The sequence below is a fragment of the Oncorhynchus mykiss genome, chromosome 24 (genome assembly GCF_057628025.1).
Source record: "Oncorhynchus mykiss isolate SJ-2025 chromosome 24, ASM5762802v1, whole genome shotgun sequence".
NCBI lineage: Eukaryota > Metazoa > Chordata > Actinopteri > Salmoniformes > Salmonidae > Oncorhynchus > Oncorhynchus mykiss.
In genome coordinates this window covers 17,562,551-17,580,959 of record NC_143045.1, presented here as the reverse complement: position 1 = coordinate 17,580,959, position 18,409 = coordinate 17,562,551, and the positions used below count along the sequence as shown (strand labels likewise).

Sequence of the window (18,409 nt, the reverse complement as noted above, 5' to 3'; positions counted from 1 at the left end):
ACATGGAAGTCAAAGAAAAGCACAGACTGGAAGTTAGGGAAGGTGAGGACATTGTTATTTAAATCCAGTGTAGATTAAATACTATACCCATGTCCTTGTACAACAAAAGGGATGGATAGGATCAAGCAGTATATAAGCAGTCCGGTCTTTTATCTTTCCAGTTGACCAGTATATCATTCTGTACATGGTAGATTTTCTAAAGTCTCACTCTGTCATACTTCCTAGACTTATGATGTAACCACTCGGCTAATGTAATGGCAGAAAGATGGATATCGAGGTTAAATCTGTGTCCAACTGCTTATCGCTGTTCTCTCATTCCTTCTCCAGGGTGGACTCTGAGTTGATCAGTCCAGATGTGAAGAACTCCATACATGTCGGAGACCGGATCCTGGAGATCAACGGAACACCCATCAGGAACGTTCCTCTCGATGAGGTAACCAACTGACATCTCTTCTACCTGTGTTGCTGTTAGACATCAATGACATTGATATTAGTGAGATGTTAAATGAAATTCAAGGCTTGATGTTAGAAGATCTAAGTTTAAGTCCTCACTCATGTTTAATCTACAGAAATGGAGTTGACAGACACTAGAAGGCAATCTCATTCACTCCACCAAAACATGAACACTCTTAGCCATGCTACATGCTATGCTAGATTCTACATGTTATGTTACATTCTAATGCTAAACTGATCATCTTTTTCCTCCGCTCCACCAGATTGACCTGCTCATCCAGGAGACCAGTCGTCTGCTCCAGCTGACCATAGAGCACGACCCCCACGACCAGGGGGGTTCAGAGGGGGAGACGGTGGACGGACCCCTGATCACTCCTCTGTCTGGCGGTCCCAGCCCCATCCTCCCCATCACCCAACCCCCACACCCAGACATCAATAACCTACGCTCACGCATGATCACGTAAGGACTAATCTCAGTGCTATTTACAGACGCACAAATACATGCTGTTTTAGACATGGTGTTTTGGTTTATTTCAAGTACAGTATGAATAGGATAGAAAATGAAAGAAATACGTGACAAAATACAGATTTATATCAAATCTTCAGCCAAATGAATGTATGCATAAATAAAAGCATTCAATGTGTACTAAACACATTTTAGACATAATTAGCTTACATGAATTACATTTTATTGGTGCAAATGTGTGGGCTGACACACATTACATTATTTCAGCTCTTCAGTGAAATGGATGAGCAATGTCTAACTGCAGTTACGCTGTCGCTCCAATTTCATAATTAGTATATAACGGTAGTAGATGCTAGACTGATGCCTTATGACAGGGTTGGCAACGTCGTTTAACACTGTGAAGGGCAGTATGGATGCACATCAGTGATCCTGTGAGACTGATGATTTATTTTTCTTCGTCTGTTCCATCTTTCTCTTTTTCCTTCTCTCCACCTCTCACTCCCTTCTTTTATCTCTCTCTCCCTCTCTCCCCCTCTCTCTCCAGACGGAGCTACAGTATTGATAAGTCTCCGTGCTCCAGTAACGCAGCGTCCCCTCTCTCTCAGAGGAAGGACATTAACCGCTCTGAGTCACTGCGAGTCGTCTCCAACAGTCGAATGCACCGGATCTTCCGGCCCTCAGACCTCATCCATGGAGAGGTGCTGGGAAAAGGCTGCTTTGGACAGGCCATCAAGGTAAACACACCAACATGATGACTTGGGTATGATGTGGACATTGTCTGTTCAACTGTCCTCTCTGTTAAAGATGACCATGGAAAACCATTTAATTTTGGGGGACAATTCCAACACCTTAACCTTTCTAGGGCAGGCTCGACAACATTCCACTGAAAAGGCAGCGCGCAATTTTTTTGAAATATGTAACTTTCACACATTAACAAGTCCAATACAGCAAATGAAAGATAAACATCTTGTTAATCTACCCATCGTGTCCGATTTAAAAAATGCTTTACAGCAAAAGCACAACTTATGATTATGTTAGGTCAGAGTCAAGTCACAAAAACATACACAGCCATTTTCCAGCCAAAGATAGGAGTCACAAAAAGCAGAAATATAGTTCAAATTAATCACTAACCTTAGATGATCTTCATCAGATGACACTCATAGGACATCATGTTACACAATACATGTATGTTTTGTTCGATAATGTGCATATTTATATCCAAAAATCTCAGTTTACATTGGCACGTTACGTGCAGTAATGTTTTAATTCCAAAACATCCGGTGAGTGTTTTTCACAGAATTAAAGATGGACGTATCCTCTATGCAACCACTGTGTCAGATTTCAAAAAAACTTTACGGAAAAAGCATAATCTGAGAACGGCGCTCAGAACCCAAAACAGCCAGAGGAATATCCGCCATTTTGGCGTCAACAGAAGCAAGACCGAGTCTCTCTGCCAGACCACTCACTCAGAGCTATTATGAGCCCCTCCTTTATAGTAGAATCCTCAAACCAGTTTCTAAAGACGGTGACATCTAGTGGAAGCCCTAGGAAGTGCATCCTCATTCATATCTCACTGGGATTTCAATAGGCACTGTTTTGAAAATTGATTTCTCACTTTCTGTTTGGATTTCTTCTCAGGTTTTTGCCTGCCATAGGAGTTCTGTTATACTCACAGACATCATTCAAACAGTTTTAGAAACTTCAGAGTGTTTTCTATCCAATACTAATAATAATATGCATATATTAGCATCTGGGACAGAGTAGGAGGCAGTTCAGTCTGGGCACGTTATTCATCCAAAAGTGAAAATGCTGCCCCCTATCCCAAAAAGGTTTTAAAAATCCCACTTCACACGAGTGAATGTGTCAAATGTTACTGCGTAGGAGCAGTATATTCTGTGTTCAAAAGTTCCAGAAGATGGCAGCATTGAGATGCTTTACAGAATGGCCTCAGATGAAACCAGAAAGTACAGTAGCCTATATGTGCATTTGCTGCTTGGAAGATGCACTCAAGCAGGGAGTAAATATCTGCTTTGAGAGGGAGACCACATATATCCAGGGTTTTTATTCCCAGATTCCCAGAGTTTACCTGTTGGGGTGAAATTAGCTTTGAACGGAAAGTACCCCCATTCCCCGTGGCGCAGACTGATGAAATCACGGTGTGTGTGTTTCTGCAGGTGACCCACAGAGAGACAGGGGAGGTGATGGTGATGAAGGAGCTGATTCGTTTCGATGACGAGACGCAGAGGTCATTCCTAAAAGAAGTGGGTGACCACTCTTTCAAACTTGACTTATTTTGCCTTTGTTGATGTGTCACCATCATGGTTCCACAAGGTCAAATCAGGAGATACATTGAAATTCTAAATTCAATTTGCTTATAAATGATTTTAGATAAGCCTTATATATTAAAGGTTTATGAAGGTACACCATCCATCTCTTTTCCTTTTATTCCAATGATTTGAAACACCACACACAATGACAATCTCTGTGCTTGTCCCAAAGAGCTCCCACTTCTTCTAAGGACAGTACAATCCTGTGCTACGTACTACAGAACATGTATCGTCAAGAACAATGCTTGGGCTTAGTTCAGTGACAGAGATCACAGACCATGTTTCCAACCCTGGCCTCTATTGTTAACACTGCTAGTCTAGGTTTACCATAGAGTGTAGTTTATCAAGCTCGGAATGTCATGTTTAGATGACAGTAATACACACCACTACACCTCGTAAAAAGTACCCCACCCTAATTAGGCTGTGAGGGGTGGACAGACAGTCATTAGAGGAATACACAGGTATATACCCTTTGCCACATCCCACCCAGATACACAGACACTCACATCGACAATCAAATGCACACTCGCCACACATGTGCACACATACAAATGCACTATTCTACCCTGCATTCTACTCTCCTCTTCAGGAAACAATGTGTGAACACTGAGGTGTGCAGGTTAACACCCTTAGTCCTTTAATAACTCTGTAAGCAGTTAAAACAACAGGCCATGACCGCCCACCAACAAACAGAGGAATGCAGACTGAGGTTTGTTTTATAACTGTTTTTATTAGTGCCCTGCCTGCATAACACTCCAATTACAAAGGAAGGGCTCAGCTCTCTCGCAAACTAATCACACATCACAAACACCGCCTTGGGAATGGTTTCCTGAGTTCCTAAGTTCAAGATGTTTTTTTAAGTTGTTTGATGGATTGGAGTCTTGCCTTTATGTTAGAGACATGGTAGTCCTTTTTAAAACCGTTGGCCTTTTGAGCCTTGGTGCCCATTTTAAATCAAAGCCTTCAAAATAGTTTTCTCCCTCCCTTCCCTTGACTTCAGAGTAGCTTATGTAATGTTTACCTCCTTTAGGACCTAATCAGTTTTTCTCTCTTTGGGAAGCTGTAATAACCACGTATTATTCCTGTTTCTTGTTACAATTATGTCAAGTTAATGACAGGAGAGGAGACATCTTATGTGTTTAGACCAGGAGGAAATGGTTATAGACTAAAATCAAAGTCTAGAAGGAGGAATGTCCATCTCACAGAGACCCTCAGGGCGGGAGACAAGGAGGTCTTTCACTAATTATGTAGCTACCCACCCAGTTCATATAACTACTGCTTTCACTAAACCCACACAACACAACCAGTGTCAGGACTAGGACAGCTCCTAGACTGTAGCTCTAAAAATGGGTTCAATAACTAACAAAAATCCCACATTTAAACCTAAAGTATCTTCCAAGACTTAAAATGTGTACCCTCCTCCCTCTCCAGGTGAAGGTGATGCGTTGTCTGGAGCACCCCAACGTGCTGAAGTTTATAGGTGTCCTCTACAAAGACAAGAGACTCAATTTCATCGCAGAGTACATCAAAGGAGGAACCCTGAGGGAGATCATTAAGAAAATGGTAACGGTGGTGTGTCTGTGTGTGTCTGTGTGGGATTTTAGTACTTTGTTGTGTGCACTTCTGTATGGGTGTCCCACTGCACCAGATTGTGTGTGTGCGGTTGGGTGGCTGTGTGTCCCCATGAGTGCATAGTTGCGTGTTGTACATTGTGTCTCAGAGTCATCAGAGGATACAGGATTAGGATTAGAGAGCCTCCCTTTAGTTTTAATCACTGGTGTTTATGTTCTGTGAAACATCCAGAGTCTGATTCTATCCTCGGTTTGTCTTACTAACAGGATATCAACTACCCTTGGAATCAGAGAGTGAGCTTTGCTAAAGACATCGCTGCAGGGATGGTGAGTGAATGATCCATGCCAAATAGAATGTATAGAATGCCTCTAGAATAAAACCAAAAACAGATCAGAAGCCAGTATGCACTGTGGGTCTTGTCGGGACCAGGGCACCAGGGTTCACTGCTGCAATCAGAGAAACGGCAGTGCAGTGGTGGTGAATAGAATGACAGACAGTGCAGTCAAACTAACCATGCTCACACTGCCCTCCAGTGGAGATCTAGAGGAAGTGTTGCAGCAGTGTTGTTCACACGTGTAGCAGATTTTCCCTATATGAAAAGTATAGCTTGAATTCCTTCTGGATTAGGGCATCATGGGTAGTCATGGTGTGTTGCCTTTGATTTGGGTTTACAGTGATGAATATAGCACATGACTGTAGATTAGTGAATGTACAAAGGCTATACTCTGAAAGAAGAACAATGCACATTTGTTCCACTAGGCACTGGTTTGAGGTTTAGACTTAATACCTAACTCTTGTTTTCTTTATTTCACTCTCTTTCCATCCCCCTCTCTTTCGCTCTGTCTTCCAGTCATATCTGCATTCCATGAACATAATCCACCGCGACCTGAACTCATACAACTGTCTTGTCAGAGAGGTGAGTACAGAGATGTAAGGTGTGTTCTCTCTCAGGGGTGCGTGTTTTCTTTGAGGATTAAGAGTTTGCACCTGTATGTCTAGATCACATACAGGTTTGTCTCATTGAAAGAGATGTGACAATGGCGATGTACTGACATTAGACACAGAGAAACCTTTGTTAGGGTAAAGTACTGTACAGTAGAGTGTTTGTACCTCTCAAAGTCAACAGTCATAGTATTCACACTCTTCTCTTTATTTCTCTATGTTGTTGAGTGTGCTCTCTCTCTCTCCACCTCTCTCTATCTGGCATGTGTCTTTATGTCTGTGGTAAGATGAATAGTCTTGTAGGTAGGTTTGCGGTGTGTATGTTATTCTAAGTATTGTGATGCAGCAGATGTGACTCTGTGTGTGTGTGTCCTCTGTCTCCCTTAAGAATAACAGTGTGGTGGTGGCAGACTTTGGGCTGGTGTTGATAGTATTGTATTATACAATTTAAAAAACATTACAATACATTCACAGATTTCACAACACACTGTGTGCCCTCAGGCCCCTACTCCACCACCACCACCACATATCTGCAGTACAAAATCCATGTGTACGTGTGTTTATAGTGCGTATGTTATCGTGTATGCATGTGTCTGTGCCTATGTTTGTGTTCCTTCACAGTCCCCACAGTTCGATAAGGTGTATTTTTATCTGTTTTTAAAATCAAATTTTACTGCTTGCATGTGTTACTTGAAGTGCAATAGTTCCATGTTGTCATGGTTCTATGTAGTACTGTGTGCCTCCCATAGTCTGTTCTGGACTTGGGGACTGTGAAGAGACTTCTTATGGAATGTCTTGTGGGGTATGCATGGGTGTCTGAGCTGTGCGCCAGTAGTTCAAACAGACAGCTCGGTGCATTCAACATGTCAATACCTCTAATAAATACAAGTAGTGATGAAGTCAATCTCTCCTCCACTTTGAGCCAGGAGAGATTTGACATGCATATTATTCATATTAGCTTTCTGTGTTCATCCAAGGGCCAGCTGTGCCGACAGTTCTGAGCCAATTTCAAAAAGTCTGTTTTTGTGGCACCCGACCACACGACTGAACAGTAGTCCAGGTGCCACAAAACTACGCCCTGTAGGACCTGCCTTGTTGATAGTGCTGTTAAGAAGGTAGAGCAGCGCATTATTATGGACGTACTTCTCCCTATCCTAGCTACTGTTGTATCAATATCTTTTGACCATGACAGTTTACAGTCCAAGGTTACTCCAATCAGTTTAGTCACCTCAACTTGCTCAATTTCCACATTATTAATTATAAGATTTAGTTGAGATTTAGGGTTTAGTGATTGATTTGTCCCAAATACAATGCTTTTAGTTTTAGAAATATTTAGGACTAACTTATTCCTTGCCACCCACTCTGAAACTAACTGCAACTCTTTGTTAAGCGTTGCAGTCATTTCAGTCGCTGTAGTAGCTGACATGTATAGTGTTGAGTCATCCGCATACATAGACACACTGGCTTTACTCAAAGCCAGTAGCATGTCATTAGTAAATATTGAAAAAAGTAATGGGCCTAGACAGCTGCCCTGGGGAATTCCTGATTGTACCTGGATTATGTTGGAGAGGCTTCCATTAAAGAACACCCTCTGTGTTATGTTAGACAGGTAACTCTTTATCCACATAGCAGGGGGTGGAAAGCCATAACATACACATTTTTCCAGCAACAGACTATCATCGATAATGTCAAAAGCAGCCCCCACAATATTTTTATCATCAATTTCTCTCAGCCAATCATCAGTAATTTCTGTAAGTGCTATGCTTGTTGAATGTCCTTCCCTATAAGCGTGCTGAAAATGTGTTGTCAATTTGTTTACTGTAAAATAGCATTGTATCGAGTCAAACACCATTTTTTTCCAGGAGTTTGATTGGTTGGCCATTTTGAGCCAGTAAAGGGGGCTTTACTAGTCTCAGGTAGCTGAATGACTTTTGCTTCCCTCCAAGCCTGGGGGCACACACTTTCTAGTAGGCTTAAATTGAAAATATGGCAAATAGGAGTGGCAATATCATCCGCTATTATCCTCAATAATTGTCAGACCCCGGTGGCTTGTCATTGTTGTTAGACAACAATCATTTTTTCACCTCTTCCACACTCACTTTACAGAATTCAAAATTAGAATTATTTTCTTTCATAATTTGGTCAGGTATACTTGGATGTGTAGTGTCAGCTTTTCATGCCTAAATTTGCTAATCTTGCCAATGAAAAAAATCATTGAAGTATTTGGCAATATCATTTGGTTTTCCTTTTTTCCCAAAATGTTATTTAAGGTGCTCCAAAGCATTTTACTATTATTCTTTGTTATTTATATTTGTTTCATAGTGTAGTTTCTTATTTTTATTCAGTTTGTCACATGATTTCTCAATTTGCAATATGTTTGCTAATCAGTTGTGCAGCCAGACTTATTTGCCATTCCTTTTGCCTCATTCCTCTCAACCATACAATTTTTCAATTCCTCATCAATTCACAGGGATTTAACTGTTTTGACAGTCATTTTCTTAATAGGTGCATGCTTGTTAGTAAATTGAATAAGCAATTTCATAAATGTGTCAAATGCAATGTCTGTTTGCTCCTCATTACACACCACGGACCAACAAATATTCTTTACATCAACAACATAGGAATCACTACAAAACTTATTGTATGACCTCTTATACACTATATTAGGCCCAGCCTTTGGAACTTTGGTTTTCCTAGATAGGGCTATTATATTGTGATCACTACATCCTGTCACGCCTGCTCCCGCTTCCCCTCGAGGGCGCCAGGCTACCCTTCATTACGCACTCCTGTCACCATCATTACGGGCATCTGTGCTCATTGGACTCACCTGGACTCCTTCACGTTGTTGATTGCCCCCTCTATATCTGTCTGTTCCTCAGTTTTGTTCCCCGTGTCAGCATGGATGTCATTATTTTCTCCCTGTCCAGATGTAGTTCCTGTTCTGTTTCATGTCCGTGTTTCATTAAAATGTTCACTCCCTGTATCTGCTTCTCGTTTCCAACGTCGATCCTTACAAATCCGATGGTTCTGGATACTGCTTTCAAGCTCATTTCTGCAGCATAAGTAAATATGTGATCAATACATGTTGATTTCATTCCTGTGTTTGTAACTACCCTGGTTGGTTGACTGATAACCTGAACCAGGTTGCAGGCACTGGTTACAGTTTGAAGCTTTTTCTTGAGTGTGCAGCTTGATGAAATCCAGTCAATATTTAAATCACCCAGAAAATATACCTCTCTGTTGATATCACATACATTATCAAGCATTTCACACAGATATCCAGATACTGACTGTTAGCACTTGGTGGTCTATAGCAGCTTCCCACCAGAATGGGCTTTAGGTGAGGCAGATGAACCTGTAGCCATATTACTTCAACAGTATTTACCATGAGATCCTCTCTAATATTTACAGGAATGTGGTTCTGAATATAAACAGCAACACCTCCACCATTGGCATTTCTATCTTTTTAAATGTTATAACCTTGTATTGCCACCACTGTATCATCAGAAAATTTGCCTAAGTGAGTTTCAGAGATTGTCAAAATATGAATGTCATCTGTTACTAGCAAATGATTGATTTCATGTTGTCGTGGGTCTATTTTGAGCACTTTCTTCTGGGATGCTTACTTGTTTTTATTGCTTTACTGGGAAGCGTAGCATAAGTACATTTGCTCATGTTATTTATGTTAGTGCAGGGTGAGCTGCACACAGTGGACTTCCTCCTAGGGCACACTGGCTCAGTGCTAACAGTATAAATCTGGTTCATAGGCACATGATTACTGCATACAATAGCTGTAGGATCAGCAGAGGCAGTTAAAGGGACAAATTAGGTTACTTACATTGTGTCTACCAAACGTCCCTGGTGTAATGTACATTTGCTGAGCAACACAATGGTAGGGATTAGCTGAGCTGGGCTTGGGTCATTGATAAGTCATTGTCTCAATACAGCCTTATAATGCTGTGAAAGGATCCAGGAACACAAATGATTTGGGTGGATCCCATCCTCCTTATAAAACCTGTTTTGTTTCCAAAAGATGTCGAAATTGTCAACAAAAGTTACACCCATTTAGCTGCAATAATCACATAGCCAGTTGTGAAGAGAACCCTGCTAAAGCGTTCCATGCCATGATTCTGAGAGGGCACAGGGCCAGATATGATGGGTATTTTGTGAGTGTCTAGCAGAGAGTCAATCAGCTCTTCATAATGTCATTAACACCCCCATTACCTACGATAGAATCGATTTCCATGTCCTGACGTAGTACATCCGGGAGAAGCTTAGTAAAGTCATTTACTCGAACTCCGGGATAGGACATTGTTTTTGCACCAGGAACGGTCATATTTCTTACCATGGAGCTGCCCAAAATCACTTCTGGCGAGAAGGACGAGGAAATCTGCCCAAGTCCCACGCTTCACAGGATTCGGAGAACCCTTTATGGACAAGCGAGAGGCAGGATAACTTAAGCCCGTTGCTCCTGGCGCCTGCTGCCGGCCTCCGACAGATGGAGAAGCCCCGCCGATGTCAACTTCGAACTTGTAGTAGTAGGCACTGCGGCCCAAACACAGGCACCCCGAGCGACGAAGGTGCAGGAAGATCAGGCTCCAGGACGGTGAAACTATTAGTTGTTTGTATCCACTCCGGGCCTCTCGTTGGGGCTTACACGGCTCATGACATGCGACCATCATTGATTGCCTTGCTCCTAATGCTGTGCTCCTTCGACTCCGCTATCAGATGGGGAGCTCTGGGCAACACTGGCCAGTCTGATAACAACAAACGACAAGGCGGAGAAAACACTGTCCAGCCACCGGCGTAGAAAATTTAACCATTCCACTCTGCGTTTTCCCCAGTATCTTACGTAGGCTAGGGACCTGGGTGATCAAGGAAGCCACCTCAGCCTATAATCCTCGGCAAGTAAACAATTGCCGCATTGGAACTCCAAGTTATCCGGTTTGTCTCAAAACCAAGGGTAGTAGATACAGCTCCTACAGCGCTGGAACCATTCATTTATTTCTCCAGACAAAGAGGCTCTATTGCAAAACTCATCTGGTACCAACTTTGTTAGCTTGATGGCTAGCAGTTTAGCGTCTCAGTCAAGCAGGCTTCATCCTGTCTGTTAAGCAGGATTCCGAGACAAGAAATAGAGGTCCTAGCTGTTAAAAGTTCGGTATTCGTATTTAATGAATAGCGGTTTTGTGTGTTTTTCTAGCATACAATGTTCAGCTGCTCACTCTGATCACGTATGAATGACTCTGTCTGCTCTGTTTGTCCCCTCTCTGTCTCCCTGTAGAATAACAGTGTGGTGGTGGCAGACTTTGGGCTGGCTCGGCTGATGGTGGAAGACAAGATCCAGGACAAGAGTCTCCTGCAGAAGAAGCCTGACCGCAGGAAGAGATACACTGTAGTAGGCAACCCCTACTGGATGGCCCCGGAGATGATCCACGGTATGTGGGGTTGACCTGTTTTAACCACCATTGCTTGAATTGCACTTAAATCGAATGACTCAACCAAATGGGTTTTAAACAGAAAAATGTGAATTCTTCAGTTGTTTCAACACTACATACTGTAATACATTATGTCAGTACTCTGAAACGAATAACCTCATGTTTTACTTGGAATGTCTTCTCTCACAGGGAAAAGCTATGATGAAAAGGTGGACATCTTTTCCTTCGGGATCATGCTTTGTGAAGTGAGTGCCCATGACAGCAGAATATGGAAACAAAATGGAAACAATAGTCAAACATATGTGTTCCTCATTAAATCCTTTTGAGTTATCTTAAACTAGAGAAGGAGAGTGAGAGACCAACCAAGCAGCATGGTAACCATTAGGGTTGGTTACAGCAGCAATGGGCTGAACTGCTCTGTTAAAACATTAAAATAAATCTGCAGTGAGAGATGCAGTGGGTCTATCTCCACATGGACGCCATTAGCCAGGGACTCTACAGAGGCAGGATTACAGAGGGGAAGATCTCTTTATGTGGTGGGTGACTGACAGGGACAGGGGCTGCCTGTGGTCTAGATAGCTGATCTGGCTTCGTTTGGTGGTCCCTTGGGTCCCATTGGGCATAACCTCAGTCCCTCTATGCTTGGTATACCCTGTTATTGGGGACTGCCTTTCCCCTGGGCCTGGAGTCTCAGAACAATAAGTCAGATGTACATATGTAGGATCTTAATTTGACCTATATTGTCACAGCAAAATAATCCTGCAGGAACAGGATTTGAACGTTTAGTCCATAATGTCGCTTGATTGGTGGTTAGGCCATTAGCTGGCCAAAAGCAGGCTATATGGAAAGTGCAATACTGTTAATATAACCTTCTGTTATCGTTGGTTTTCATTGAACTTATGTAAATCACAAAGCTCAATTGCATTTCCTACAGTGCATGAAAGAAAATAGTGATCAAATTAAGATACTACATCTGTAGGTTTAACTAAGAATCTGGCAAGCAGTCGTGATATCTGATCAGTTTTTGACTAATGTTCCAGCTTCATAACTGGTATTATAACTTATAACAGCAGCGTCTTTTGCCCTTTCCTTACTGTGAACCTCTCTCTCTCCCCCTCCAGATCATCGGTAGGGTGAATGCAGACCCAGACTACTTGCCCAGGGCCCATGACTTTGGGCTGAATGTGACAGGCTTCTTAGAGCACTTCTGTCCTCCAGACTGCCCCCCTGCCTTCTTCCCTATGGCTGTCCTCTGCTGTGACCTGGATGCTGAGAAACGGTGAGTGTGTAGTGTCTGACACTGACCTAAGTCATGTATCACCATGCTGTGTGAGATTTTGGGTATAGATTTTTACCTAATGTACATGGATGATGCATACAGGAACACTTTTCCAGGTATTTGTCTATAAAGTTACTTATGAGTGGAAACTATTGTTTGATAATACTATATATGTTGAGTCTTGGTTTATTATAAGTCTCGTGTCCCATAACTTCCATGGTAACTGATTTATGGGCTCCCGAGTGGCGCAGCAGTTTAAGGCATCACTACAGACCCTGGTTCAATTCAAGGCTGTATCACAGCTGGCCGTGATTGGGAGTCCCATAGGGCGGCTCACAATTGGCCCAGCGTCGTCCGGTTAGGGGTTTGGCCGGGCTAGGCCGTCATTGTAAATAAGAATTTGTTCTTAACTGACTTGCCTAGTTAAATAAAATGTGATCTAGGTTGACATCACTAACCTAAGACTGATTGGCTCTTCTGTCTGTAGCCCCGCCTTCACCAAGCTGGAGGAGTGGCTGGAGAACCTGAAGATGCACCTCGAGATCCGCCTGCCGATGGTGTCCGAGCTCGACGCGCTACACAAAGCATTCTGGGGAAACCACACTGCCCCCACCATGGCTTGCACAGCCTTGCGGTCTGAAAACGGCCTACCCCCGCACCCCGAGACTCCGGAGTAGAAGGGATCCGGAACAGAGCGGAATGCTGCTTGTCTCAGCCCATGAGAGTGGGCAGAGAGAGGGGGTTATGGTGGTGGCAATGGAGTAGTTGCATTGCACTGTCCAGGGAGGGCTGGGGCAGGAGCTCTGTACGTACCTCCTCATGCCACAGCAGTCACAGTGGTCATGTAGGCTGACAGTGGGCTGCCGATGGGCTGTATAGACTCAGGGGAAACGAGAATGGGAAAAGCCAGCCTTGCCTAAAGGCACTCACCCATTCAACTCCAACCAAGAGAGACTCACTCAGACTAACATTACCACTATCATAGCTTCAGTCTGATGATTGCTGTACCTTAGCTGAATGTCAGGCTGCTAACTGCTAGCTAGCAGTATCAGTCAATCCCAGCTGTGAAATCATCCATCTTAACACTCATGTAATCTTTATCTTATGGTGTTAAATCATATTCAGACGTCTCTAAAACAGAAAAGAAGAAAGGATGCTTCAGCCTCATTGGTAAGGCTCCTTCCTCCAGAGTATTTGTGCAACAACGTGTTTGAAAAGTGTTCCTCTGTGTGACTTTGGTTTGATTTTACAATATCAAAACCGCTTTTTGAAATGCTAAAGAAAGGGGCCTTTTATGTGGATAAAACACATAAGTTGAGACGCACACACACAGTCCGGATGTAGAATATAATCGAGCAAAAGCTTTTGAGCATAAACAAAAAGCTTTTTAAACATTGCATGACTGTAAATAGCCCAGTCTGTGTCCAGTAAGCCTTGTCTGTTGTCTCCTCCTCTCCCCCTCTACTGATGACATGTGTGTCCCAAATGGCATCCTATTCCCTTTATAGTGCACTGCTTAAGACCAGGTCCCAAAGGGTATTACCAAAGTAGTGCATTATAGGGTGCCATTTGGGACGTATTCTTAAAGTGATATCCCTGGTAGTGTAGAATACATGGTCCATGAATGACTGTGTTCCTTCTCTCACTGTGCAGCACTGACTTCACTTTGAGGTAGACTTCTTTCATACCTTTTGTACATTTTTCTATTTCATTTGAGTTTATTACTCTCTTTCTCCTTATTTCATTCACGTCGAGGTGAAATCTTGTGTATTCAAACAAACGTTTGGACACACCTACTCATTCCAGGGTTTTTCTTAATTTATTTTTACTATTCTAAATTGTAGAATACTAGTGAAGACATCAAAACTATGAAATGACACATATGGAATCATGTAGTAACCAAAAAAGTGTTAAACAAATCAAAATATATTTTATATTTGAGGTTCTTCAAAGTAGCCACCCTTTGCCTTGACGACAGCTTTGCACACTCTTGGCATTCTCTCAACCAGCTTCATGAGGTAGTCACCAGGAAATCATTTCAATTAACAGGTGTGTCTTTCTTTCCTTCTTAATGCGTTTGAGCCAATCAGTTGTGTTGTGACAAGAAGGGGTGGTATACAGAAGATATCCCTATTTGGTAAAAGACCAAGTCCATATTATGGCAAGAACAGCTCAAATAAGCAAAGAGAAACAACATTCCATCATTACTTTAAGACATGAAGGTCAGTCAATACCGAACATTTTTAAGAAGAGACTGTGAATCAGGCCTTCATGGTCAAATTGCTGCACAGAAACAACTACTAAAGGACACCAATAAGAAGAAGGGACTTGCTTGGGCCAAGAAACACGAGCAATGGACATTAGAACAGTGGAAATCTGTCCTTTGGTCTGATGAGTCCAAATTTGAGATTTTTGGTTCCAACCGCCATGTCTTTGTGAGACGCAGAGTAGGTGAACGGATGATCTCCGCATGTGTGGTTCCCACCGTGAAGCATGGAGGAGGAGGTGTGATGGTGTGGGGGTACTTTGCTGGTGACACTGTCAGTGATTTATTTAGAATTCCAGGCACACTTAACCAGCATGGCTACCACAGCATTTTGCAGTGATCCCATCTGGTTTGCGCTTAGTGGGACTATCATTTGTTTTTCATTATGACAATGACCCAACACACCTCCAGGCTGTGTAAGGGCTATTTGTGAAGCTGGCATTCCAGGTGAAGCTGGTTAAGAAAATACCAAGAGTGTGCAAAGCTGTAATCAAGGCAAAGGCTACTTTGAGGAATATAAAATATATTTTGTATATATAAAACACTTTTTTGGTTATTACATGATTCCATATGTGTTATTTAATAGTTTTGATGTCGTCACTATTATTCTACAATGTAGAAAATAGTACAAAATAATAAAGAAAAAAAACTCTTGAATGTGTAGGTGTGTCCAAACTTTTGATTGGTACTGTATGTAGCCAGTGATATTATAATATTGTAAATGTTTTAAATATTGTAAATGTACAGACATATTTTGTATACTTATAATGTATGCTACATTGTTATATTTTTATTGGGCTACCTGTTGAAATTAAGGAGAAGAAGAAAAACATAAAAAGTTAGTCAGTAGTAGCTGATATGGAGCAGATTCCTTTCAACAGTGATGATGACTTCCTGTCTCGGGATGCCATGGTGACAGACAGAGATAAGGGTATTTTAGGAAGTTAATACGACATAATAGAGCATCTTAGGGTCCTAGCTCACCCCTAACTACCCTCACTGTAAGTGTAAGCACTCTCACATGATGTGTCCCATTTACTCCCATCGTCGTCTCTCTGCATATCAAACGATTTTGTCTACAGCAGCCTTTGATCTGGTCTAGACTCCAGAGAGTGCCCTGACAATGACCTCGGCTATAACTACTCCGTAGGTATCGCCTCAATTGAATGTAATCATAACAAGAGAATCAACTCAGTCACATAAAAATAAGGTTATGTAATTTGGCATTATATACCAAACCACATTTACGCTTTATTCCTCTCAAAAGAAATTGAGGATGATTTGTTAGTTGTTATTATAGAGCTCTTTAGTCATCCATAGCAGGACAGATGTTGTGGGAAGTGTTGGAGACAGACAGACAGACAGACAGACATGTCATAGTGCCTGTCTGACCACAATCCTCTCTGTCCTGGAGAAAAACCTAGTCACAACCCTAGTCTCCTCTAACATGGAGCTCCCTATGGGAGGCCCTCTGTTTACACACAAACTGCTGGCTGTAAATATGATCTATATTATATGTCTGTCTGTCGTTGTGCATCGCATACTACACTCTTGAAAATAATCTCTTTTACTGTATGTCAATTCTTCTCTTGAACACATTGTCACTCATTCTCTCACTCGTGTTCTTTTTCCATCAAACATTTTTTCTATTCCTCTTTGCACTAGAAGATGAGCTGCATGGTGTACTTTCTACTGCGGTCACTTCTGCTGTAAAACCAAGCTATTATTTTCACTTTATAACAGAAATTGTTATTGAAAGGAAAGAAAGAAAGAGTAAGGAAAGAGTGTACAAAGGAGAAGGAAAAGATGAAATAAAGAAAAAACACAGCATCTCTTTTGATATATAACGACTGAAATCTTTTTGTATAGATTTGAGTACTTTGATTTGCACTTTCAATGTTGGATTACTTGTGATAAAGAAATAAAATGACGTTGGCTGATAATATGAATGCAAGTCACTGATGGCGCCTTTCAATTCAGTTGTAAACATGTGTCCTGGGAAATTCTTCCTCCTTCGTAGCAAACCAGAGTTAGGTGGCCATTCTGATGACTGCAGGTATTGATTATTAGATAACTCTAATGTCATAGCATGTCTGTGTCTAAACTGGTTCACATTTCAGACATATGCTCAACTTTAAAAACATGGAACATGCAACTTTGAGGGGTACGAAAGAGATGCCTCGCAGGCCTACCTTTTAAATGTCCGAACTATTCAGCCTTGTTATTAAAAATGATTCTAGTTTGCTACAGAGAGGATGAAATAACCATGGTCTGCCTGCTGCCTATAGACCGATCCTTTGTGAATGAAGTTCTGTGTCTTCTTGACTGCTCCACCTTACTGTGATGTCCAGAGAGGTTTAAAGCATTGTTAGTCTGTCATCAAAAGAAAGCCCTTTTTACACTATTGTGCTGAACCGTATAGCGCTGGCTAGATATTTTCCTTTCCAGAACGATTCCAGAAACTAGGGTGGAAGCGAAACAAGACCAAATCCATTTGGCTTGTCATGGCTCAGTAATGTGAAAAGGTTATACTTACTGGCCTATTCAATCTCCACAATCGCAGTAGTACAATAAGCCTCCAATGAGCATGAAGTCCTCTACCTACCTGTCAAAGTATAAAATAAGTACCGAAAAATATATCTTTCTTATGTACATCTTCTGCTAATGTGTTAATCAATGGGCATAATGGGAATTTAATTTAAGTATGTATAGGACTTTGCCATGTTTGTGCGTATGTATCACCATGTCTGTCAAAGCCACATGGATGAGAATGTTTTCCGCACCACTTCTTTGCAAAGAATCCTTACTGCTGAACAATATGCTGTGCCTTTGTTTAAAGCTAGCCTTGCCAACAACTAGACTCAACACGTTTGTTTGAACAGATTTTTTTGTATAAAATTCAAGTGCAAGCCTGATGATAATGAATGGATTTAACATCGTTGCTGACATTTTGTTTTATTTTGATGAGACGTTCCGCTTGTTCTGTATCATATTTATATTTTCCATACTTCTCCATCATTTTTGATATCTTAGGGATTGTGGTTTATTTGATTTACTTTATAGATATTTTTTAAATGTACACAAGCTGTGAACTATTCTGCACTTTAATCCTGAACGTGAACATTGAGAACCCTAGGAGACCACTATTTCATCACAGCTGGAATAAATGTGTTGCTCTTTTAATGAAATTAGAGGCCTGTGTGTCATTTATTGTATGGTTATTTATATCCTTTACATTTGATATGACTACTATATAAAAGAGTACTACTGGAGTAGGAGGAGATTGTGTCTACAATGGAGGACAGGCAGCTCTGGAGGACCCACCTTTCAACCCTTCTGTATTCTGTCTTATTCTACTGTATCTTAGTCTATACCGCTATGACATTGCTCGTCCAAATATTTGTTATATTCTTAATTCCTTTACTTTAGATTGTATCTGTTGTTAGATAATATTTGTCATATTACTGCACTGTTGGAGCTAGAAACACAAGCGTTTCGCTACACCCGCAATAACACATTTGATTTGATTTGAACAACCCCAGATGATTATGATGTCACGGCTCCTCCTCTGCAGTGCAGGGGGCGGTTCCTCCTGCAGGCAGAGGAGGGTCGTTAGTGATTGGAGTCACCTGGGCTCAGGGTATTTAAACTGCTGCTTCACTAATC

The 18,409-nt window shown here is 41.7% G+C and overlaps 1 protein-coding gene across 5 annotated transcripts in view; it reads left to right on the top strand.

Annotated features, from left to right (window-relative positions):
• The window catches only part of LOC110503880 (LIM domain kinase 1), a 73,925-nt gene extending 55,994 nt beyond the window's left edge, over positions 1–17,931 (top strand). For 4 of the 5 annotated variants that reach the window (XM_021582494.3, XM_036961281.2, XM_021582495.3 and 1 more), the window contains 11 exons: positions 328–433; positions 717–913; positions 1,464–1,653; positions 3,094–3,180; positions 4,678–4,809; positions 5,085–5,144; positions 5,669–5,734; positions 11,045–11,198; positions 11,388–11,443; positions 12,320–12,477; positions 12,965–17,931. In XM_021582494.3, coding sequence (XP_021438169.1) covers positions 328–433; positions 717–913; positions 1,464–1,653; positions 3,094–3,180; positions 4,678–4,809; positions 5,085–5,144; positions 5,669–5,734; positions 11,045–11,198; positions 11,388–11,443; positions 12,320–12,477; positions 12,965–13,154 — 1,396 coding nt within the window. In that variant the 3' untranslated portion in view covers positions 13,155–17,931. Of the gene's footprint in view, positions 1–327; positions 434–716; positions 914–1,463; positions 1,654–3,093; positions 3,181–4,677; positions 4,810–5,084; positions 5,145–5,668; positions 5,735–6,148; positions 6,327–11,044; positions 11,199–11,387; positions 11,444–12,319; positions 12,478–12,964 lie in introns of those variants that run through there. The other variant, XM_090218524.1, reaches the window with a different exon arrangement.
• Positions 17,932–18,409: the final 478 nt, after the last annotated feature.